This window comes from Andrena cerasifolii, chromosome 14 (genome assembly GCF_050908995.1).
Source record: "Andrena cerasifolii isolate SP2316 chromosome 14, iyAndCera1_principal, whole genome shotgun sequence".
Taxonomy (NCBI): Eukaryota; Metazoa; Arthropoda; class Insecta; order Hymenoptera; family Andrenidae; genus Andrena; species Andrena cerasifolii.
In genome coordinates this window covers 6,330,192-6,354,894 of record NC_135131.1, presented here as the reverse complement: position 1 = coordinate 6,354,894, position 24,703 = coordinate 6,330,192, and the positions used below count along the sequence as shown (strand labels likewise).

At 50.0% G+C, this 24,703-nt stretch overlaps 1 protein-coding gene across 10 annotated transcripts in view; it reads left to right on the top strand.

Annotated features, from left to right (window-relative positions):
* Positions 1-444: 444 nt before the first annotated feature.
* LOC143376462 (uncharacterized) overlaps positions 445-24,703 on the top strand; it is a 62,528-nt gene continuing 38,269 nt past the window's right edge. For 5 of the 10 annotated variants that reach the window (XM_076826817.1, XM_076826816.1, XM_076826824.1 and 2 more), the window contains exons 1-4: positions 445-4,516; positions 17,257-17,406; positions 19,540-19,636; positions 20,636-20,763. In XM_076826817.1, coding sequence (XP_076682932.1) covers positions 3,725-4,516; positions 17,257-17,406; positions 19,540-19,636; positions 20,636-20,763 — 1,167 coding nt within the window. In that variant the 5' untranslated portion in view covers positions 445-3,724. Of the gene's footprint in view, positions 4,517-17,256; positions 17,407-19,539; positions 19,637-20,635; positions 20,764-24,703 lie in introns of those variants that run through there. The other 5 variants (XM_076826819.1, XM_076826818.1, XM_076826825.1 and 2 more) reach the window with 3 other exon arrangements.

Sequence of the window (24,703 nt, the reverse complement as noted above, 5' to 3'; positions counted from 1 at the left end):
CTCGCAGAGAGACTGCTCGCTCGGGGATTCCACTGCACCGAGTCGCGCCAACTCGGGCCGTTCACACCGCGCGATACTTTACCAGACATCCTATATGCACCTACATGCCCGCGCGTCTCTTTATCAGATCCAACGTAACTCTTTCCGACACGGGATCCCGGTGGAGCTTGATCCTTGGGCAATCTCGCCGACCAGCGATGGATGATCTCTTTACAGGAGGATTTCATAGATTCGGCAAAGTGGCCTGAATACATAGCCGCTGGCTCCTGTCCAATTGTTTCCAAGTTCGGATTAGTTGAGTAATATTCTGAATGAAGCAAGCGTGGTATATATTCCTGTTTCTTTCATGCACCGTAGGAGGGTGTCACGCGACGAATCCCTGTTCCCTGCGTCTTTTGCAGGTTAGGTACTCTAAATCCGACGTGGCGGGACGAACCTCGAAGATTAACTCGGGGCATGGAGGAATGTGAAACGGGGGAAAGCTCTCGGAACCGCTGTGTTATCAAAGAAGCCACTGGCCGATCGTAAAGTACGAGCTTACGAGTTTTATCCGCCTTCCAGCAGCGATCGCAACGATCGAAAACTTTACGGTCGAAGGCGAACGTGTTTGACGTATCGATCGAGGCGTCGGACTAGTGCTCGGGGAATTGTTTGATCGACTGGAATCTGCTGGTGACGAAAATGGCCGCCTATAGTCGCTTCCGTGTCAGATACACGTTACAGTTACCTAAATATGTAGGAGAGGTAAGATATTCGCGACACGTGCCGTTTTATACGTCCACGGAGGAGCAGCGGAACAGGGGTTCGGTGTTCGGTGGTACGGCACTGCTCGGTGAATCGTAGTTTCATTGATTGCGATGTCGTACGCTGGCCGGACGGTTGGCAGGGAGGGAAGGACGAGGAGCCGCCAAGTGGAACGTGCACTCAGCAGTGGCTTACGAAAACGAGGCGCCTTGGTCCGCTGGACCGGTTATCTGCACAAGCTTCCCGGTACTTATTATTCCAGGGTCTCTGAGTTTTCGACCTTTCTTTTACAGGCGGCTCGAGATTCCCGAGGAAATTAACGGTGGAGAAGGAATCGATAGCGTTGCTCGGCGTGGAGAACAGAAGAACCGAAGGCCCCGGTCGATTGGTCGCCACTTTTCATCCGCTGCTGAGAGCGCCGAGTCCATCACCCTTTGACTCACCATTCACCGAATCGTCCACGATGCGCGACGAAATGATATCTCGGCGATTAATTTCTTTCCCGATTTTACTACCATTTCATCGCATTGAGAAATCCGGGGGGCAGTTACTGGACAAGATAGCTGAGAAATGCGACGTAGAATAGGAGGAAGTTGGGCTTTCAGCCATCGAGTTTGCCCGTGCGAAGGCTCGCAGGGGAATCTCTCGAGTTCTCCCGTTCATTTCTACCAGCGAGTGGAATTGTTGGGAAACCTTGGCTCATTATGTCACACCCGTCCGTTGGCCCCGTGGTGAACGGAGGCTGGTATACATAGGTATAGCCGGTACAAGTTGATCTCGGGATCGGAAAACAAGGGTCCGGAGGAAAAATCTCTCCGGCAATGCTGCACGTCGGCCTCGCATGGATCCGCGCGCGCAACTGCGCGCGAGGGAGGGTTCCTCGGGCTAGGTGGGGCACCCGCGCGAGGGGTGTCGGGGCAGAATCGAGCGGGCGACGCGACGCGACGCGCCGCGCCGGTATCATGCCCGCGATAGTAGTAGTCGCTCGTGACGACGTCGATTTCGTAGTCGGGAGGGCGCCGTCGCGTAGCCGACTTAATCGCTGGTAGTAGTAGTAGCCGCGCCGCTGCTGGTGGTGGTGAGTTCCCACTGATTGTGAGGGAGCGTAGTGGCGTGCGTACACGCGACGGGCCCGTGTACGGGGGTAGAGAGCTTTGACATCGGCTCTGGCTGGCGGTGGTGTGTGGTGGCGGCAGCGATAGCGAATACCGGGAAGGGCGAGCGAGAGGAAAGAAAAGGGGATCGAGCAGCCGGCGTCGGTGAGGCGGAAGGGTGTTTCACCCGGCTCGTTTCGGAGTAGTCTGCCGGTTCGCGTGGTAGAGGTTCGATGGTGGCGTGTGTCTCGGTCGGAGCGGCGGCTGGTTGAAACTTGAAACGCGTCGCTTTCCGGCACGTCTCCACCGTGTTGGCGCGCGTGGCCACGCTCCATCATCATCCCTATCGCGGACGAGGCCGAGAAAGCCTGACGAAGAAAGGGGACGGAGACAGAGAAAGAGAGAGAGAGAGAGAGAGAGGGAGAGAGGGAGGAAAAGGGAGAGAGAGAAAGAGAGAGAGAGAGAGAGAGAAGGTGGTGCGTAGGTGTGTGCGCAACGGCGACGGTGGATGGTGGCGGTAGCCTTTCGATAGAAAGAGTGGTGTACGGAAGTGGCGGTTGCAAGTCGTGGTGGATGGTGGAGTTTTGCCGCGATAGGCTGGATCGGTGGAGATCTTGGTGATTTCGAGAGTACACGCGAGGAGGTTGGGTTAGGGTGGAAGAGCAGCGACGAGCGAGGCGAGACCGCACGAGACGCGACGGGACGACGACGGGAGCAGAGAGAAGAGATGCGAGGATGTGATCGATAAGGAAGGGTGTCGAGGTGCGGGTTTCGCGAAACGGGGACGCCGAGAGCGCGCGTAGATACGCCGCTGATAAACATACGCGCGTAAAGTACTTGTCACTCGGGCACGCAGTGACGCACGCGCCGACACGACGCTTGCGTCGCGAGACAGCGGTGAAAGTCGGTTATCGTGGCTGGACACCGGGACGCAAGGATCACGGGGACTCACCCTCGTCCTGAAGATCGGGAGACGGAGGGCGAGGGCGAGGGCGAGGGCGAGAGCGAGGGCGAAGGAGAGAGCGAGGGCGAAGGAGAGAGGAGAGCTCGGAAGACGCGGAGGAGGAGAGATAGGGGGAAGACGGCGGCTGAATACCGGGCTGGTGCGCGGCTTCGCGGAGGGAACGTGATCTTCTCCATCGTCCCGAGAAGATTCTTCTTCCTCTTCTCCTCATCTTTCTCTCTCCCCCTGGATGTGCGCTATCTTCGCGTGTGCTCGATGGGCTTTGCCGGCGAAAGAAGGTCAAAGATCGATCGGCGAGTACGAGGGTCGTGACCGGACGCAGACACGGGCCGAGCCACGCGCGCGACACGGGCGTGAAGGTGGGTCCCGGAGAAGGCAAGGAAGAGGATCCGCGAAGCTGATCCGATGAGGCGGGTCGATCGCCGAGGGAAGCAGAAGCGCTAGGCGTCAACGTCGATGCCCGCCGATCCTCCGCGAACCATTCCGCTTAGAGTAGAAGCGGCCACGGGACCACGTTGCCTCCGAAATCCAGACGAGTCGAGCAAGTAACGGCGCGGCACGGCGTGCCGCGATGGAGGATGATGCGTCTGGAGGCAGTGAGCAAGCGTAGGATCCGTAGCTCGCCTCGTACGTGGGCCTGGTAGCTTGGAGTCATTCTCCAGACTTGCGGAGGTTCGATCATTGGACGAGCGTCAGCGACGCTGAATATCGACGGAGAGGCAAGAAGATTGATTGATATTAGAGGGAGAGAGGAGATAGTGGATAGTTGATAGTGGAGGGTGGAGGAGCGAGAGGGCGATAGCTAGGGAGAGAGGGAGAGAGAGAAAGAGAGAGAGAGAGAGAGAGAGAGGTAGAGGTATCGGTAGAGGGAGAAGGGAGTGGAAGGGTGGTGAGGGTGAGGTAAAGGGATCGAGGAAGAAGGATGTCGAGGGACCCGTATTCGAGCGGAAGCGGAGTAGTCGGCGGGCCAGGAGGAGGCGGAACTCGTTCGCCGAGAAGCGGTCGCCGCGTGGGCGAGCTGCCTACGGTGGACCGTAGCCCGTCTCGGAGCTACGCGAGCGGTCGCGGAAGCCCGCTGGGTCGGAAGAGAGGCACCCGTAGCGGGAATAACTCGCCGGAGCACCTCGGATACAGTAGCTACCATCACCATCAGCTGAGCAGCCCGTACTACTCCCGCGAGGAGGACCTCGCCAGTCCCGTGATGCTCGAGGAGAGGGGCAGGAGTATGTCAACCGGGGGCGGTGGGGGCGGACATCACAGATCCAGAAGCGCCTCGAGACCCGCCATGTCCAGCTCGGCGGGCATGTCGACGAGGTATACCAGCCTCGATCGGGCATCGGCCGGGATCCTCGATCACGATCGCGAGTTCGTCCCGATACGGGATCCGCGGGAGCGTAGCAGGGACCGCGGGCTCTACCTCGAGGATGAGCTCTACCCGTCGAGATCGGCCAGGCAGAGCCCGAATCCGCACATGCTGCGCGACGGCGGTGGCTACATCGGCGAGCTCCAGCACCAAAACAACGATCTCCAACGAGAGCTCGGGAACCTCAAGAAGGAGCTCGAGCTGACGAACCAAAAGCTCGGCAGCTCGATGCACAGCATCAAGACCTTCTGGAGTCCCGAGCTTAAGAAGGAGAGAGCGTTGAGGAAGGAGGAGAGCACCAAGTACAGCCTCATCAACGAACAGCTCAAGCTGCTCAACTCCGAGAATCAGGTCAGTGGGACTTTTCCATTTTTTCCCCTTTCTGCCCGTTATCCACGCCAGGGCTACATGGTGTTTCGCCGTTTCGCCCTCCTCTGTACGCTTTGTCCTTGTCTCGCCAGCTCTCGTAGACGCGCGCTCCAGTTTCCGTCACGTTCGCGCGTACAATCTAGGTCGAAGCGATTAGGACGAACTCTCCCCTGTCGGGCTTTTCCGCGAATCGCTCAGTAAAAATCGTCCACGGCGCTCCTTCCTATCGCAGACAGTGATATTCTGGAATAAGTCTCGCTCGGCGTACTTAGCTGCTGGAATGCGTCTGCGAGCACCGCGTACCGTGTACCGAGGAACGTCACACGAGGGACGCGTTCGTGCTCGGACGCATCGAGAGACACGGCCATTATCCGGTGTAAGACCGTCGCGATTGTGCAATTCATCCTCAATCTGTGTTTCCAGCGATTACAAATTGAAGTCCAACAGTGCTGTCGGATAGGTTCTTCCGCGCGAAATCCCTAGCTCTTTAACAGACGAGCCTCCTCCTACGTCCTCGGCATCCAATTTCCGCGAGCTTTTCGAAAGGTGCAGAGGGAAGACGATTTTTACGACTGGCCCGCTGGCCTCTCGATCATCCCCGAGTGATGGAATCACCTGTCAACTCGTCTCTCCGACGTGTCTTCGTAGACGCGCTTATCGATTAGCCAAAAATACGGTGCAGAGGTGGAGCCACCGATAGAACGATTCGCAATGATTAGGTATTATCCGGTCGACGTGAAATCGCCGAGCAATCAATCGGAACGTTCCGCAGCAGCGTACACTTACTCCGGCGACTTGACGCGGCGAATTATCGACCAATTAAATTCGCGTGCCTGATTATTGACCGCGTCGCGATCGTTGCCAACGGCAGAAACACCCCGACCTTTTGCGATCGGCATCGCAACAAGTCTCGTTGCTCAAGAAGCGTGCAGGGTCTTTCCGCGTTTCCTCCAGGCAGACACACAGACGCACTATCTTGAAGGACGACGAATGGGTCGATACGTTAACTGCTCGCGAAGCCCGGCGCATATTTATATAACAATGTAGTGGCGCGCTTTCCAAACAACTTTCATCTCCTTCGAACAATTCGTTTCTCCCTTTCGTTCGATCACGATCTCGCATTCGGACGACGAATTCTGTAGCTCCGCTTCGAGACTTCAAGGGGGAAGCTGGTTTAATCCGAGATCAAGGTTCCTCTGGGGAATTTTTTGTAAGGAAACTGTACCTGCAGTCTTCTTAAAACTTCCAGGGTAGCGGAGAAACATTTTTTTATATAAAAATAACGCGGTTATTCCAAATGCTGTCGTACTTCCCAGCCGGGAGTGTAGCCTCGCGTTTGGACAGTGATCCTACGAAATTACAAACTTTGCAGCCTCCTCGGATCGTGTTCAGCCGCGTAGCAGGGCAGCTAAGCCACGCTTGATTTCCTTCAAAGTATCCGCTGCGATGTTTCGTTAGTGTTGCCCGCGTGGGCATATTTTTGGCCGCGTTGGCGATGGCGAGGCTGACACTGCATGAGTCATTGCCACCGAGAGTAGAAGAATCTCGGAGAGTCAGATTCTCTGGCCATCTGCCCACGTTTCTTCCTTTTTATCTGCCGTCTGTCTTTTCACGAGCACGTCCACGGGGGATTCTTATACGCGCGCATGTGCCCACATACGTGGCGATGGCACGTGCCTAATGCCTATTGCATATCGCCAGCTGCGAGCGCGCCCCCGATTGCAGCATTCTCTCGCACCCTGCTCCTCCTTTTTTCAAGCAGAATTACAAAACGATATCGACGAGAGTCTTGTGCAAACAGGATCGCGAATCGATCGGCGGTTCGTCACCGGTGCTGGCCAACTCGGAGCCTTTCCCCTCCCTTCCATTAACCCCGAGAACTCTGCAGTGGGGCGCGCAAAAAGAAAACGCATTAAACCGATGGAAGCGGCTTGAAAGCGAGCAGGGGTGGCATTAATTTGTCCTTTTCTGCTGGGTCATGAAAACCATCGTTCGCTTGTACGCGCGCGATCCTCGCCAGCGCGGATATGAAAATTATAATAATTTGCGGTTGCACGCGGCGCGGGATCGCATTATCAGTTCCCCTTTCGCCGAGAAAGCTATAATCGAATCGACGCGACGTCCAGCGGAAACTCTGTGGTTTATGCGGCAAACTCACTGTCAAACTTCTTTGTACCTGGGTATGTAGGCAGATACGTGTGTTTCGTTCGCTGGGCCAAGGTGCGCGCATAAACTCCAGTGCCATTTTCAACTTCGATGCCCTAAAAGTGAGATAGACTACGCAGCACTATCGACCGCGATATTCTGTTCGTAACTTAACATGGTTAAAGTGGGGCTGTTTAATGGTTGGTGCTCGACTGCTCGCGCATACCGCGCTGCTTCAATTCATCGAAACTGCAGCTGCTAGCCAGTGACGTGCTTGGACCAAGAGAACCCGAGCATCGGGGTACATTTTTTTTTCAAGATATCCACCTGTGCGAAATTTCAGCCTAATCGGAGTATATTTTTTAGGGGCATGGGAAAGACTAAAGTCTGCTTTCAGTAAGGTCAGAAAAAGAACGATTCTTTGGGAATTTATTTCTGAAAGTACATGCACAGTTTTAGGCAAGGGTTTTTTTATTCAAATAAGGGACACTTTAACAGATTATTATATTATGTTTTGGTGTAAAAATATTTGTTTATTGAAAAATTGCAACTGATTTCCCGAAAGCTGTTTTTAGAAATACGTTTCGCGGTGACCAACATTATTCATAATATATTAAAACATAATATAATAACCTGTTAAAGTGTTCCTCATCTGAATACAAAAACCTTTGCATACAAATATGCATGTACTTTCTCAAATAAATTCCCAAAGAATCGTTCTTTTTCTGACTTTACTGACTGCGGTAACCCCTAAGAGACTCTCCGGCTGACGTTCTTGTAGATTTTGAAGTACTAGTGGAAGCCACTTTTATTCCTGACACGAAACAAATTCTTTTTACGCTATTAAGGAATAATATACACTTAATTGTGTAAAATAATGTTGCAAATCGTAGGGACTTGTAAATACCTATGCTTCTTATGGGCCATTTTTTGATATACACACTTCTTTTGGTTTAAGGACCAAAAACAGACTTGTAGAGAACAATACGAAATATATTTCCCATGAGGCCGTGGACCACCCTACCTAGCATCAATGAAGGATTTAACTCCTCTCCTTCCAACTCGACAAGCTTTTCAACAGTAAACCGACAGTTAGTCGCGGTAAATAATTAGAGGAAATCTCGAGTTGGTGTTAGTGGAAAGAAACTCGTGGAAGTCTGTCCCCAGAAATGGCAACTTATTGTTCCGCTTTCATTCCGTACCATCTGCTCTCTTCAAATTCTTTTCACTGCCCTCAGACGAGACTACCTACACACAGTTGGTCCTCTTGGCGTGTATCCACACTATCCACTATCCCGTTTCTACGCCTTTTACTCTACCTCCGCCCTCGGGATCTTTGAAATTCCCTCCGATACTGCCGGCTGGCTTCGCTTCGTAGAACCTTCTCTCGCATACATTAAGAGCCCAACAATTGCTTTCGTTTGTAAGCTCAACGAAGGAGGGCGAGTCCCGAATGTCCTCGTTAGCTTTCCTTTTAGTCACTCTAACAACGATCTTCGCGCTGCCGAATCCAACACTGAGGATCGATTTGGTTGTTCTTTGTTCGATCGCGTGTGTGGTGCTTACTGAAAATGGTCATAGCCAGCGGAATAATTCCTCTGGATAATGGGACGTGTTGCAGGGCGATGTGGAAGGAGGGGCCATTCTCCGTGGTAGAATTCCTCTTTCGGGAATCGATAACCCAGTAGGCCAGATTATTTCTATATCTATAATATGTAAGAATATGTGTGCGAATGAGGGTGGCCTGGCTCGCAAGAATTGCCGCGGTCGTCGTGCCATTTTTCAACTTTTTGCCCGGTGCGCTCTTTTTGCAACTCTCGTCGCGCTCGTCCCGCTGCTCCGAACGATTGGCTTTAAGACACAGGCGGGGGATAGCAGCGACGACGGGGAAGCGTTGAAGTTTCTTTGCTCGGATATTAGGTTGAGACGACGCCCTGCGGAACTCGCGGCGTCAGATGGCGATACATAATGGGGCAATTTCGAAGGTTTCCGCGTTGGAAAAGTACGCGAAAACTACACGGATATAGGTGGGGAGGTAGGACGCGCCGCGCTGCCCGATCGATCGATTTATTTTCAAAGTCCACGGAGAGACGCGTTTTACGCCCTAACCCCGAGGAACAATGCGGCCGTGCCATAGTTAGACCGCGTGGCATAGGTTCCCTCTAATAATCCACCTCGATATATTTAGGCCGATCGATATAGACGGACGTATGCGGCGGTGTACTTTGCGCGACCTGAGCCGCATTCTCATGGCAAATCCCTGTCTCCCTCCCTCACGTGTCAGTCGATTCTTCTTTCACCTCGGTTACTTCGTAGTTTTGTACGGTCCACGGGATCTACCGCGAGGAACCGACTCGGCTTGCAGAGGCGAGGAGGGCATCTCATTTGCCGCGGTTGAAATTACATTCGACGACTCGACGCGCATAATCTTTCCCCGTTTTGAATGGCTGTCATCTCGGGCCACGATATAGTCGGCTATAAATCATACTTTGGAGGCATGTGTGCGCGAGCGCGGGGCACGAGTGGGTTAATGAGGAAGCGAGTTGCAGCGTGTCGCTCGGCGTTATTTGTATAACAGTGGAGGCGTATCACAGTGCCGGGACATGCTTTATTCGCCCCTCCACCGTGCGTTCTCGAAATTATTGTGACGTCAACTATGCGTCTAGAAGACGCTTGTCGCGTCTAATAGAGGTAATGCTGGATCGATCGTCGTGTGCGACGATTCTGTGCCGCTCGCCGCTCGTGACCGAATTCCTGATTGAATCGTGCGGCAACTTTGCCCTTAATGGTCGCCGGGGGTGGTCGTGTATGAAATCTCATTACCCTTACCATAACCCTGTAGTTGCATTTTCTTTGACTTTTCCCGAAATTAGGTTTCAGATTGGTTTCGCGTCCATTGACAATGCTGCAGTCTTGAATGTTCCAATTACATAGGAGCGAGAGTTTAGAATTGAGAATTGAGAATTGAGAGTTGAGAATTGGGAATTGAGAGAGTTGAGAGGGTTGGGAGAGCTGAGAGCGCTAAAAAAGCTAAAAGAGCTGAGAATGCTGAGAGAGCTGAGAGAGCTGAGGGTTCTGAGGGATCTGAGAGAGCTGAGAGAGCTGAGGGATCTGACAGACCTGAGAGAGCTGAGGGATCTGACAGACCTGAGAGAGCTGAGGGATCTGAGAGAGCTGAGGGAGCTGAGAGAGCTGAGGGATCTGGGAGAGCTGAGAGAGCTGAGGGATCTGACAGACCTGAGAGAGCTGAGGGATCTGAGAGAGCTGAGGGGGCTGAGAGAGCTGAGGGATCTGGGAGAGCTGAGAGAGCTGAGAGAGCTGAGAGAGCTGAGGAATCTGAGAGACCTGAGAGAGCTGAGGAATCTGAAAGACCTGAGAGAGCTGAGAGAGCTGAGAGAGTTGAGAGTTTCGGTAATTTCGGGAGTTGAGAGTTGCGAGTTGCGAATTGAGAGTTGGGTGCGCTACTAACGCAACGCGAAACAGCCGGTTTACCGAAAGAAATATCCTCTCTGGTAGATATATGTATCTGGGTCAGTCTCCGGGACATCTGGGTTACGTCAGGGACACACGATAAACTCCACTTTTATTCGGCGTTTTACGATCGATACTTCCGGCCGGCGCGGCGCGGCGTTATCGGTGATGTTCTATTCGTCCACGCGACCTGTACTCACCAGCCGGACAGGGTGGTGGCTGGGGTGGTTGGGATGATGTGAAGTGGTGTAGAGCGAGATTGCTACGACATTCGAAACGAAAAATTACTCGTGCTCGTGACCCGCTTCCCGTGGCGCTTTAATTTGCCAGCGGAGAAACAAAGAAGAGAAAGGAAACGAAAATAAACCTTGGGGATATAAAAATCCTTTTAGTCAAAGTACCAGCGACGCGCCGCCCAGCGCCGTTTTCTCGAGCGTGGCTTATTCAGCGTCGAAACGCTCCCAGGAAATGATCGTCCCACGAGCACGATTCCTTTCGCGTGTTAAGATTTCTCGCCGCGTCTTCGCGATCACGGTGCATATGTAAGTACTTGGTCTACTATGCCGAACGACGCCACTAGCGACTATTCCCCCGAGGGCTTTTATGCGCGTTTTAGTGGCGCTCATTTATCGGGCCAGGTTTATCAGCGAGCTTTCATCGGAGTAGGACGTAAACAGGCAATAAAGTCGAGTATTGCAATGGCTGACAACACCGTGGTCTAATGACAGACGATGCGATGCGTCTAGGTAGTAGAAATCCGCCTCGTAAAGTCCGTCACGATGGAAAATCAATGGCGGCTCGACGGTCACGAGTTCGCAATCCCATTTTACAATACTTGGCCGGCTGAATGGAAATGTCTTCGTTCAGTCGCGAAATCAATCACGATTTCCTATTATTTCACTTGATTCTGGCAAAGTATAATACATTAACGCGTCAATTATCCGAACCAGTGTTGCATCATCGCTATCCCCACACTTCTCGGAAGCATATAATAACTATACGCATTATACACATATATTTTGCGCGATATACAGTGGCGGACGGAAGAAAGTTTACAAATTTTAAATTTTTTTAGAATTGGTCCAAACGACAGTTTTTTTTGTGAGAAGCTGGAAAGATTAGTTTGCCAAGTGACGTGTTTCGTCGTTTTGAAGAAAAAATGCAATTGGCCGAAATATCAAGAAAATTATTCCACGATCTTTAAGCGTTTATAGCTCAGAGCAACGTTACCCGATTTTGATGAAATTTTAAGCGTGTATACAATTTACTTCAATCTCCAAAGGTGTTTTTTGATTTTTCATTACAGGCTCACAAAAAAAGTTTAAAGAACAACCTTTACTATTTTTTTTCTGCTATTCCGACGAATTACATTTTTTCCCAAACGACGAAACACGGTAATTAGCAAACTAATCCTTCTAGCTTCTCAAAAACACCTCGCGTCGTTTGAACCAATTGTAAAAAAGTCATGCGATTTTAAAAGCTGTAAACTTTCTTTCGTCCGCCACTGTACATTACATTTGAAACGACAGCAGTAGCGCTCTTGTATTCAATAAGTAATTTCAGTGTAATTCCCATAGTTACAAAGTGGGTAAGTACATGCGTGCCTGATTCTCCGAACAATCCGATTTTCCGAACCACCTCGGGGTCCCAAGTGGTTCGGATAATTGGCGCTCCGCTGTAATCCGGGTCTCGTGGCCGCGGTGCTGGTTCCAACGTGGAAAAGATTCTTAGTTTCACTTGTCGGGGAGGAATTGTATTTGTCCCGACAAATGCCCGTCGTAAATCGAGCTAGCGAGTCTATATATAAAGGGAGCATACCGCGTCTATAAATGTGCAGCGTTCGATTGGAGGTGCGATACCGAAACCGAAACACACGGTCGCGCAAACGATTCCCCTTTCGCACGAACATCGCCCGTTTTTGCTCGAGCGCCGTCGATCAGATACACACACACACACACACGTGTATATCGTACTTGCTAGGCGATTTTCCACCGGGCAACATAATTGCCGTTGCCACGGTTGATTCATGGCCGCAATTTCTCGGATGTAATCGCGAGGCTGTGGCTCGGGCTGCGACCGCCGCTTCGGAGCAGTCAGTTTTATCGAAGGCAGAAGAGCGGTGGAAGTCGGCGACCCTTCCACGGATATTTCAGTAGTATTCGTGGAATTGGAGATTTGGGAATGCCGAAAGAAAAAGCGACGTGTAGATACGCAGGGGTGTATGGGTGCAGAGGTCATAGGAGAGAAAGAGAGGGCGACGAGGGAGCAGAAGCAGTGGCGTTATCGAGCGACAGCGGTTGGTCCCTTCCAACTCACACACACACACCCTCCCTCTTTCCCTCTCCCACCACCCTTGTTATTCTTCCTTGTGCCCCTCTTTCTTCCTCGCTCTCTTTGTGCTTTCACCTCTTCTTTACGCACGATTGTGACCCTGTTTCTACCTTCCTCTTTCCCACGCTTTCAACCCCTTCTTTTCTGCTCGCGCCCCTTCGCCCCTCTGCTCTCTCGTCCCTCAGCCCAGCCAGCCCTCCATTCCCCCAACACATGCACCACTTCCACTTTCGATTCACCCTTATCACGCCCTCCCTCTCTCTCTCTCACTAGAGGCATCCCCTACGCAGCAGGAAAATCCAGCGAAATGTCATCGGAGCTGTCCCGATGAAAAAATCCCGATTTAAGAGTCGTGACGTCTTTTGCTTCCACTCGGCTCCATCAGCGCTACGCTCCCGAAATAATCCAGCGCCAATTCGAAAGAAGTTACGGTTAACCGAGCAATTACGGCGGTACACGCGCGCAGTCTCGTGCAAATCCCGATATTGCAACGCAAACGTGGAAACCAGACTCTAGTTTCTTGGGGTCGTCGTACCTTAGATCGATCTTTCAGCTAGAACCGAGCTTTGCCAGGCGGGGTCGACCTAAAGGCAGACGTTTCCCTGCCAGCGAAACGCTCGGCGTTTCTGTTCCATTTCGTCGCACGACTCTGTGCTTTAAGATTTATAAGATTCGCGAAGGAACCGCTAGTGGGTCCATTAGGACACTCGTGTCTTTCACGGTCAGCCTGGATATGCTGGCAACCCTTGGGTACGCGGATCTAACGGCGCCGCTAATGCCGGTACGTACTGGCATTCTAGTGGTTAGCGTAAATGGACCACTGACCTACATACGCGGTCGGGAAATGGGGTGAGGGAAAACGGCGGGAAATTAGGTCAGGGGAATTTGCATGGTTGGAATCGGCGTTGCAGTTTTACGCTTCGCTTTGTCCTTCGTGTTTAACGTAATCGATTCGCCAGATGCGACAGTTGTTCCCGTTGGAAAATTCGAATGGAATTGTATCCTCGGGGCGACGGGCTTTATCGCGTTTGCTCAGGTTGGAAAAGCCAGCAGGCACCTCGGTGTCGTTGACGCTGGACAATTGCGGCAGCGTAAACATCGCGCTGAACGCCGCGCGTGTCTGACCGTGCACGATGCATATCTACTTCGTACTATTTATGAGCAGCGGCCAGTGGCACACGAAACATGGACTCGCGAGCTACGAGCATCGAGGGCCCCGAAAGAAATCGATTTATCGTGCAACGACCCGAGAAAAATCACGGGGTAGCTTGTACAGGTTTGCTTCCTAGTAGAGGCACGCCACACACTTTACGCCTTACTCTCTAGGTATTCTTGGAAACACGTTATCGTGCCGCGAGAAAGTCGTGGAACTTTCCTCTTAGCAAAGCGTATTTACGATCCTTTTTATTAGCGATGTAGATATTTAGAATTGCAGCTAGCGACAAATGTTTTAAGAAGCACTTGGTGGAAGCTCAAATGGCGGAAGAGTTGTTCTACGGGTTGGTAATTTTTTGCAAAATCATCAGACCCATACTGCGTTAAATAAATTTTGGCATTTTAAGGGTTGGTAGTTTTCTGCATAACTAGGTCCAATTCGGCATGGAAAGGACGTGGAATTTGAGGCGTAAGAAGGGCCTTAACCGGACCACTACTACTACTATTACACAGACTTGGCTCTTCACAGAAAAAACAGGGGATGCTGCTCGGGGGTATTACGTTTCCGTAAAAAGCGCAAGCAACAGTAGCCCTGTGGAGTGTGAAGATTGGCCCGATGCGATGGGGTGAGAGCGTGTCGATTACAGGGTGTCGCGTGTTCTGGTTTCGAAACGATTAGCCTTCGATTAACCCTCGACGCGGAACCCGATCTCCGGGGTGCGATTGGTATCGTCCATCGACACACTTGCCAAAGGGTGGATCGAGCGGGTGGAAGGTCGGAGAAAGAAGAAAGATGGGGAGGTTTAAAGTTTAAGCGAAGCCCCTCTTAAGACGAGATCCTATTAACGATCACGTAAACCCTATCTCGCGGCGTTTCTCCTTACACGGGGCCCAGACCGAACCCTGTCGTGAAAACAACCGGTCGTCGTCCCCTGTCTGCGTTAATGGAGGACGCCAACGATGACGACGAGGGCGACGGTAGCGGCGACAGTGACGGGAAAAGCAACGTTAAACGCGATCAATGATTTTTACCTTCTATAGTAGACAACCACGGAACAACTTTTCGTCGGATCATTTGATTATGGCTGACCCGCGTCATGCCACGTCACATCACTGCACGGCGGCAAGTATTTCCTCGACACCCACGCCCCTTTTCTTATGCTGTCGTTTCCGCTGGTGTATCATTTCCATCGCATACGTAAGAATATGTGAGGGTAGGATTTCGGCGTTTAGGAGCGAGGTACGGTGCGAGTGTGGCACATAGGTGGCGCCCCTTAAAGGGTTCTTTCGGTCTAGAGCCCATAAAAATAGGCGATTTTTAGGAATTAATTAAAGGAAAACTACTACGTATAATTTAATGGGACTTTTTGCATTGTATTAAAGATATCTTAAGCTATTGAAATATATTTTTTGTTTTATAATTAATCGTTGGAGGCGGCACTGGAGAATCGTTAAAGTCGAGGCGGCAAAAAATTCGTCCAAATCGGTGGAACCTGTAGCACCTAAACCATTCGTCTGAAATAAAAAAACAGTGTCAGATTATTAAAGAACACGAAACTCGCTCGTGGACTAGATCAGAAAAAATTACAAAAATGACATTTTTTCAGAAAATAACTACACTTGAAGTTTGAAATCACTTTTTAAGTCCCCTTAAGTAGAATCCGAAGCATAGCGATTTCGGGGAGTCGGTTTTGGGGGAATCGGCTAAGGCGGCTGGCCAGCGCGCAGTGGATCCAAAGATCGTGGGTTCGAGTCCCATCGCCCAAGGTTCCTTTTGTCTTCTACATGAAAATAGAGTGTATGAAAGGAAGAAAAGAGAAGCAAAAAAAGGGTTGTACACTCGGTTAAATGCAGAATTCCATTTCGATGCTAAAGCGCGCCCCAAAAACATACACAGTACACACTGCCTGTAATCATCCGGTCTAACAGAAAAACATACTCAGACATTTTTCGTCAGACTTTCCTTTGTCCAACAAACGCAGTAGCGTTTACACGTGTGCTCGCGGCCCTTGCCGCGATGTCGTCATTAACGATGGCTAACGAGCTGAACCAACCCCCGGGAACAATACGTCGGTACGGGAAACATAGTTCAGTACGAGGTTCGGGAAAACAGTGGAAAGAGTGGTGAAGAGTATGACGTAAAAGAAAAGGAAAGGAAAATACGCGAACGGTGATCAAGAAAGGGATTCTCGAGGAGGAAATGTTGAAGGAAGAGACCGGAGTTAGACACTCTTGTGATAGTAGAATAGCAGAGACGAAGGTGTTAAGAGAAATAAGTGGAAGAAGCTGAAGAAAGTCTTAGAGAGCTAAAGGAAGTGAGGGAAAGGATGCGTTAAGAGGAAATATTTTAGGAGGAGGAAAGCGAGAAAAAGCTTTCACGAGTGGCGAAGCCGAGAGGAAACACGCCCCGAATGGTTTCGTGCTCCGTTACATTAAGTTGTTATGGTGTTTCGTGGGAAGCTCTTTTCCAGCTCGAAAATCTTCTTTCGCTCCGTAATCGGCCGATTCTCTCGGTTTCAACCATTCCGTGTGGCTGGCAATCTTATTTCGCTGCTGAGTAAGCACAGCGCATTTATGCCGAATCCATCGTAAAGTCTAATGCCGTCGTCGTGAAAGTTAAGGGTGTATTTTCATGGGGGAGCTGATTATCGATTTAAAGGGTTCCGAGGAACGGGAACGAGCGATCGTTCCGACGAACGCATTTACGTTTCGCGCAACGCACAACGCGCAAACGTGCGGCACTGCAAGCTTTGCCCCGTGTTGACTTTCTATCGATCCGCTTATCGGTCTCATGCTTGAATTAGTTTCGCGTGGCTCGAGTGTGCAATTATTCTGGCAAGAGTGTGTTTCTAAGGTAACGAGCTTTCTAGGGAGTCGGTAATGGTTCGTTCTCCGGGAAAATTACATGGAAGAACGAAACGATCGTTGAAATAACACAACTGTAAAGCCTACTTTTTAGAAATATCGACAACTCAGGATCTTGCGGCAGGAGGGGTGCAACTCCACTCTTGACAGCTTTTGAGTTATGACGTGTAATATATGTAAAAAAATTCTACATCGTTTGGTGCAAATCCGATAACAAATGAGAAATGTGCAAATAAATAAAAATATAAATATTAATATTAATTTTTTACAAATTTTATAAATATTAATATTAATATATATTATAAATATTAATATATATTATAAATATTAATATATATTATAAATATTAATATTATTTTAAATATTAATATTATTTTAATATTTTAATATTTTACAAATTTTAATATTTTAATATTTTACAAATTTTACAAATTTCAATATTTTACAAATTTTAATATTTTAATATTTTACAAATTTTAATATTTTAATATTTTACAAATTTTAATATTTTAATATTTTAATATTTTACAAATTTTATACATATCAATATTTTAATATCAATATTAACACTTTTCTGATTCTATAAAGAATCTTTTTCCGCCAAAAACAGAAATAACATCTTATCAACTTACCAACAGTTCTCTGTTTTCAATTTTGAAGTCAAAGCAATAATTCCACAAACACTTTCTTCTAATTTACTCCAAGTTATTTCAAAAACTGTAAAAGCTGTGAATCTCGTTTGTTTTGCATTACAGAAGCAAAGCATGATGGTGCGTCAGCTGGAGGAAGAGCTCAGAATGAGAATGCGCGGGCCGAGCGTCGAGATGCAGCAGCAAATGGAAGTTTTGTACAACGAGAACGAGCATCTGACGCGAGAGATCGCCATACTTCGCGATACGATAAAGGTAAGGAGCTCTTCGCTGCTTGCGCGTGAAAGCAAAGGATTCCATAACTCATAACAAATCATACCAGACGCCCCTCGACCTCGCACAAAAGCCGATGCATCTCGCGTGGAGAATGGAGGATCGTTGGCATTCGTTCAAATTGTAGTTGACCGGAAAAATGGTGTTCAAGAGCGGGGCCATTATAGTCGCGAATGCCGAGGATACCTAATATCCACGGAACCCGAGATCGAGCCATCAATCTGCACATCTCGGTCTCGGTTTCGGTCTGTCTCCGTTCATTATCATATATACATGTTATACAACCTCGTTCAGTGGCGCACCCAGAGGGAAGGGGAGGCCAAGGAGCCCTGGCACCCCCAAAGAAAAAAGAAAAAAAAGAGTAAAAGTACTTCAGCAGCTTCCTAAAAAGAAAACTAGATCTTATTCTTCAAATAAATCTTTATAATCACCTAATGAATTTTATTAAACAATATTCTGATACCCTCAACTCGGCTCCCCTGAAGATTAAATTCTGAGTGCGCCACTGACCTCGTTTGGCACGTTCCGTTCTGTGCTTTTTCCTTCTATTTCTTTCCGATGCAAAAAAGGTGTTATCATGGAAGATGAACAGTCCAGCTGATCAAAGTCTCGCCGGAAAGCGATTCGTTAGACTTTAGATGTTTAGACTAATCCCGTGGTGTGCTTCGACGAGCGGGCAGCCTAGCCGGTGCGCGGTACATACGCGGAACCCCGCCACCGAAATAGACAGCAGGTTTAGGTCTTGTTCGAGGTAAACGACCGATTGTCTGCCAACGGTCCGCGATGCTTCCGGAAATCTTGGCAGCGGCTATCAGCTTCCCGCAATAACTCCGTTAAGTCTGCCACCGATGGCACCCGGTGGCGCCGAAAGCGATCCCTCTTTCTCCGAATAACTCCGGATCGATGAACTTGCGGGACGACCGACGCGACGCAACGTGGCCCCTTGTTCATCCCTGGAACCGAATCGGCTTGCCACACCGACGCATACGTAGAGTTTCATAGCGGACACCGATCGGGGCGAGCAATCGTAACGCGCTGCTTCGCGCGTACTTACTCGACGGTCACAGGCGACCGCGTACACACCGACGTAAAGAACCAGGTCTAAATTCGTTGCCGGGCGATCGAAAATTGGGCCGAGCAAGCCAGCGCACCGCGAGCTCGATGAAATCGTCCCGCGGACAGGTCAAACGTGCAACGAACGCGCTGGAAGCAACTAGTCGCCTTTGGCCACTCGCCAAATTATGCAGTCGGTTTCTGGCGACGCGACGGTCCCTGTGGCCTTTATCATCGAATCCGGCGATCGTGGATCGCGGCCAGGTCGATCGGCACCGCCGGACCATTTTCTCCTCCCGCACGGCGGGATCTCGCCGCGTTTCCATCGCGACCCCGACCATCGATCGATGCCGTTTCTTTGCCAGCCGAGAACGCTGCTAGGCGCTACGAACCGCCGCCGCTCGCAACGCGACTCCTTTCCCACGAAGTCGGGGGAAAACCGAAAAGTCGGCAAGTGGATCGAGAGAAAGGCCAGATGGAGAATTGCGAAGTGTGTAGATGGAAATTGCGCGGGCCCGGAAGATCCGAGGGGAGAGAGGAAAGAGCGTACAGGCGAGGAGGAGAGGGAGACTACGGTTTCCAGTGACGGTGCTGGTTAGAAGAGGTAAAGGGAAGGCCAGCGGGTGTCTAATTCCAGACTAATTACGTTGCTGTCGTCAAAGGGGCGGTCTAAATTCGTTATGCGGGCGTCAAGTACCGCCACTGTCTACCGGAGACGCGGAGACCTAGCACAAATCGAGCATTTCCCACTGACGACGAAACAACTCCCGCCTCCGTTCCTTTGGTCCTCCTGTCTCCTCTTTGCTGTCGCGCCGGGACGGCAACACCCGGAAGTCAATCGCCGCCTTTGCGCGTGCCGGTGAATCCTGTTGCGCCGTTAATAAAACGGGATTCAACGGATTCGCAGATGTTAAACCACCCCGGCTCCACTTACACGCCGTCGAGGGGGGAAGGATTCTAGCGTGGAGGCGATTGCTAGATAGAATTATTACGGCGCGATTGCTTTGCCGACATTGTCCGATTTGCGAGCATCAAGTAGAATGCGATTTCTTTTTGTGGCAGGAGCTGGAATTGAGAATAGAGACACAGAAGCAGACCCTTCAAGCTCGGGATGAAAGCATCAAGAAGCTCCTCGAGATGCTCCAAAACAAGGGGATGGGTGAGGCATTCCTTTCAAATCTTTCTCTCCTACGCAGCCGCGTGGTCATTTAATTAACGAGCCCGCCGTTCATACATACAACAATCGGGACTGACGGTTTGTCATCAAGACTAAGGCTGAAGCGAAGACATTGCTGGTTACAGTAAACTCAATTGGACCCGAATCGTTTAAACGCCATCGTCTCTTGCGACGAATACAGAGTTACGTCGCTGCGCTGTGTACGTTTCCACTTTGCGAGCCCGGTAGCTGACCCGATATTCTTCGCTGCCGTTTCGAAACTTTCAGTCTTTAGTTGTTGCACACGTAAAGTCGTTCCGTTCCGAACTCATTCTCCACCGAACTGGGTTCTACGTGTAACAGAAACGCTTATTAGGAATCCCCTAGATTATGTTCTATCTATACTTAGCAACAGAGGTCCTCCTACCTCGCTGGCAGTGTTAATGGGTTACAGAGACTTTGGCCAATTCTTTTGACAAGCAGGATCCTTTTTATACTCTTCAAGTTGCTTCCACGCGAACACGCGCAAAATGTAACGCGTGCTGCGTTAGCTAATGGTAACTGTATCCTCCACTCTAAGGATCATGGACCAGCATCCCTAAACATACACATGCCTGTACTCGTGTTTTAACGGAAAAATCTCTATCGACAAGTGACTGCGGAATTGGGGGAAAAATTAGTGGAATCTTTGGCACGGCGCACGACTGCGCGTCGCTCGTTGGTTGAAGTAAAGGCTCGCGAGCGACGCAACCGCCGTTCTCCGAGTTTGAGTCTCGTCGCTGGTCGCACGGACGCTTTCCTTTAGACTTTCTGTAACTCGAGAGACTGGATAGGTACAGGCATATAATAGAACGTAGGGGAAGTAGAGCAACTGCTGCGGTGATGGTCACGCGCCACTCTCATAACACAAGCTCATCGAACACAGCTTCCATCGTTCTCCCTCGCACGAAATCAAAGAGTGCCATGCGAGAAATAAAGTTGAGGTTAAATCGTGAAACGCAGATAGAGACCGTCCTCGAATCTGGAGCCCGAGCAGACCTCCCAAGAGCTTCTCGTTGCTTTCTGCTGTTCCAGGAAAAGAAGAAGAAAGGATCATGTTCCAGCAGATGCAGTCTTTGGCACAGAAGCAGGTCCTTAAGCTATTTCTACCCATGTCGACATAATCATATACATATATATATATATATATATATATATTATTACCATTATTACCATTACTATTATTACCATTGCTACTGTTATTACCATTACTATTATTCCATATATACCATTCCATGTACGTATACGTACACGCGCACGTATACGTATATGCGTATGCGTATGCATCGTAATCACTTGATCGACGATTATGCCACGCTCATCAACGTATATGTACATATCATGTATCGTTCGTCCGAGGGACAATGTACACGCTTCCACCTGTGCGTGCACGCGTGCACGCGAGCGCACATGCACACCCGCACAAACTGCACACGTGCACACGTGCATACGTGCACAGGCGACAAGGGTATCGCGTGCACGCACGTATACGGGATCAACGCGTATTAATCGCTGTCCACTGTTGTGTTACGTAGTTGCTTGCAAGTAGAAAGTTATTGGGCTGCCAGTGGCTTCAGTCTCTTGCCCCGCGTCATCTCACGCTTTTCGGTCCTCCCTCGCGTTCCGTTCCGCTCCGCTCCGTACCGGGAAAGAGCCAAGCCCCGTTCCCCAGGAAAAGTAACGCGATCGCGAACAAGCCTGTCTATCTTAGCATTCGAAAGCAGATGTTTGCAAATGGTCGAGGCTGGTGCGTATGCGTATCCTTGGCGCGAGGGCGCGCGAATCGTGCACGAGCAGGACAAGCAGAAACGCACTGGAATCATCCACCTCCCTTCTCCAACAAAGCTAAAGAAACCTCCCTTGTGAACGTCGCCGGTCGTCACATATTTCGCTCCTCGTCTCTCTCCGCGTTGGAGGGTACATCGCGCCAGACAATCGGCAACAGCTAGTTACCCAACGAATTCTCAGCTTAAGGGGAGAATCCTATTCTCCGGGCTAATAATCATAGCAAGGTTTGGGATTTTTTTTTTCAGAAACCAGCGTTTCGATTCGTCTGAAATTTGGACCATGTCTTGATGCATCTTCGAAGAAGCTGCAGGTTTTTTTTTATTAATTTTTAACCACAAATATAGTAATTACGTATGATCGAACATCGCGCCGCGCTAAATTCGTCGTCCGTTGGTGTGCGCGATATTTACCTACCAGGTAATCCGAAACGGAAAAACGAAACGGCGTTTTATTTTATACATACGTGGCTTGAAATTGATGAACCAGCAAAAAACAGAAAGATTTATTGAGCAGCGTGGAGAGTTTTCAAACTGAAAGGTCTGAACACTTCATTTTTGCGAATTTTCTTATGTAACAAAAGGAGTATAGAACTTAGCGGTATTCTGGTTCACCAATTTCAAGCTACATATGTACAAAGTAAAACGTCGTTTCATTTCTCTGCTTCAGATTACCTGGAAGGTAAATATCATGCACACCAGCGGACGGCGAGTTTTTGCGCGGCGCGACAAATAACTCCTATATTTATTATTAAAAATGAATAAAAAAAAAACTGTAACTTCTTCAAGGATGCATAAAAACATGTTCCAAATTTCAGATGAATCGAAATGCTAGTTTCTTAAAAAAAATTCCTAAATTTCGCTATGTTTCTTAGCTCCTAAAATAGGATTCCGCCCTTAAGATGCTTCGGGTTTGGAAAAGGCTCACGTTCAAACACGAACAGCACACGTTCAGCCGAATACAGACACACACATTGCCCGTCCCATAGGCACGCACTTTACCGCGATCACTGTGTATAATATTATATTATAAATATGTAGCACGTCGGCGTCAGCGTCGATGCACGTACCCCTTTCTGTTGCTCGCACCGTGGTCGTACACGTGCCTCTACCATGCGCGCGTGTCCCCTTTTCTTTCCCGTCACGCGAAACGTCCAAAAGTTCACAATCACTACTCGCGATCGGTTGGAAGAGGGAAGAAAAAAAAAAAACGCGGATGAAATGCAACTTTCCATATCGCTCTATTACAGTTCAGACCGCAACGTTTCAAGCCCGAGCTTTTGGACCGTTTCCATGCGTGGCCACATCAGTGCTTATTCTCGTAGCGTTATACGTACATACTTACTGTCGCCGCTAGCAAATATCCCTATCGTCATTGTCGTCACTATTCCACGAGCACCGTCTCCACTATGCTCGCCTACCTCGCGTGAGTTCGCGGTAGAAGAGTGGTAGTCGTACCCGAAGCCGTTCACATTTGTAGCTGTCCCCCGTTAACCGGAGCTCGAGCGCGAGGTCGCCCTGGACACTGAATTAGACGAATTAAAGCTACGCGCGCTGGAGACTTCATTGCACTTGACCTAACAGCCGAGGGAAAAATGGAAGACGCTCGGAACGGGGCACCACGGGCGACGTCGCGTCGGCCTCGACTCTCCAAACCTCCTGCATCTTCGTGTATGTGCCTGTTAGATCCTAGGACTTACGATTAGATGAAGTGTACGTGGCTTGAACGGCATTCACAGATTAGCGAGAGGGAAACCGCACGAAAGATGACAGAGAAATCATGGTACTCGAAGAGCAGTAGTCGGTATGAGCTGGACAGAGCACGCGTATACCTAACCGAGACCACGAGTCACCATCGCTTTTCTTATTCTTTCTTTCTCTCCTTTCTTGCACCGGAAACGTGCGCCGGCCACCGTGTACCCTTCCATCGTCGCCGTCGTGCCCGGCTGTGGGCTCGCCTCTGAAAGCGAAACGTCCAACGATCGAACGATGCACCAGCACCCACGCCCCTGTCTCATCGCCCGCAGTTCTCTCCGTCGATCTAGTAGCACATCCTCATTTTCACCCTCTAATCTTCCATTCTTAATCAACGACCCCCTCCCCCCCCCCCTCGATCCTCTCGACGACTGACATACTTCATCCTCGAGACCGTGCACTCGAGATTCGATCAGATTCGCGGCGGCCGCGAATCGAGATTCGCATCCAGCGACGCGGTGCTACGTGCACGCGGAAAGGTGTGCCGTTGACGGGATCGTCTAGACTTGGGGAGAGTCTCCGTCGCCGAACGCAACGGTGCTCCATGGTCGGGTTGAGTTTTTGCTAGACGCCGAAGGCGCATTACCGAGTCGAGAATTTGGGAAGTCAGGTCTGTGTTTTGGTATTGAAAATAGATTGGCTAGCGTGCGAAACGATTTCTGTTCCGTTTAACTTCGTGCCAGTAGACGATGGGAAGTGTCGTCCCCCTGTCCGATGGGAAAATTCTTATTAACGACGCACGATAGTTGGCTTCTCCGTGTCGTCGGTTTCCTTTGCCGTCCGATGTTTCTCGTTTCTAAACGAGAAACTTCGGCTATCGCGATCGCAGTGTATCCGATTAGTAAGATCAGCCGACGCATCAGCTGCGCAGGGAATGAAGCATGAGCCTCGAGGTTTGGGGGCTGAGCGTTGGAGGCACCTTCGCATAACACACACGTGCGTCTAAAGCCAATGAAGTATGTCAAAGCGTGTATATCTCCTTGACAAAGCATGCGACAGGTACCGCGGTTCTCCTAGAAACGGCGTAGGTACGCAAGAGCACGGAGTTTCCCTCATCCTTGGATCGCGATCAGTCGTGTCGCTCTTTCTCTCTTTCTCTCTTTCTTTTTCCCATCTACTTCTTTCTTCTTCTTCTGTCTTTCTCTTTGCACCCTGCGGATCGTACTGCGACAATACGAGACGCCGACGAGGACATTGGGGGAAGGACGGCTCGGGGGAAACTATCGGGGGAACCGCAGAGAGCGCACGCGTAACCGAAGAAACACGGGCTAACCGGTGGCGATGCCGCGAGAAATGGGCGATCGGTTCGGATGGAAAGAAACGACTAAAAGTGCTGCGATTGGAATGCGTGGAATGAGCTGCTTTGGATGTGTAGGTGATAAAACGTTTAGCAAGCCCCAACGGGGGGAAATGTCACGCCCGCATCCGTCCCCTCTCTCACTCACCCCCCCCCACCCCCCGTTTAATGACAATTACTACAACAACCATCACA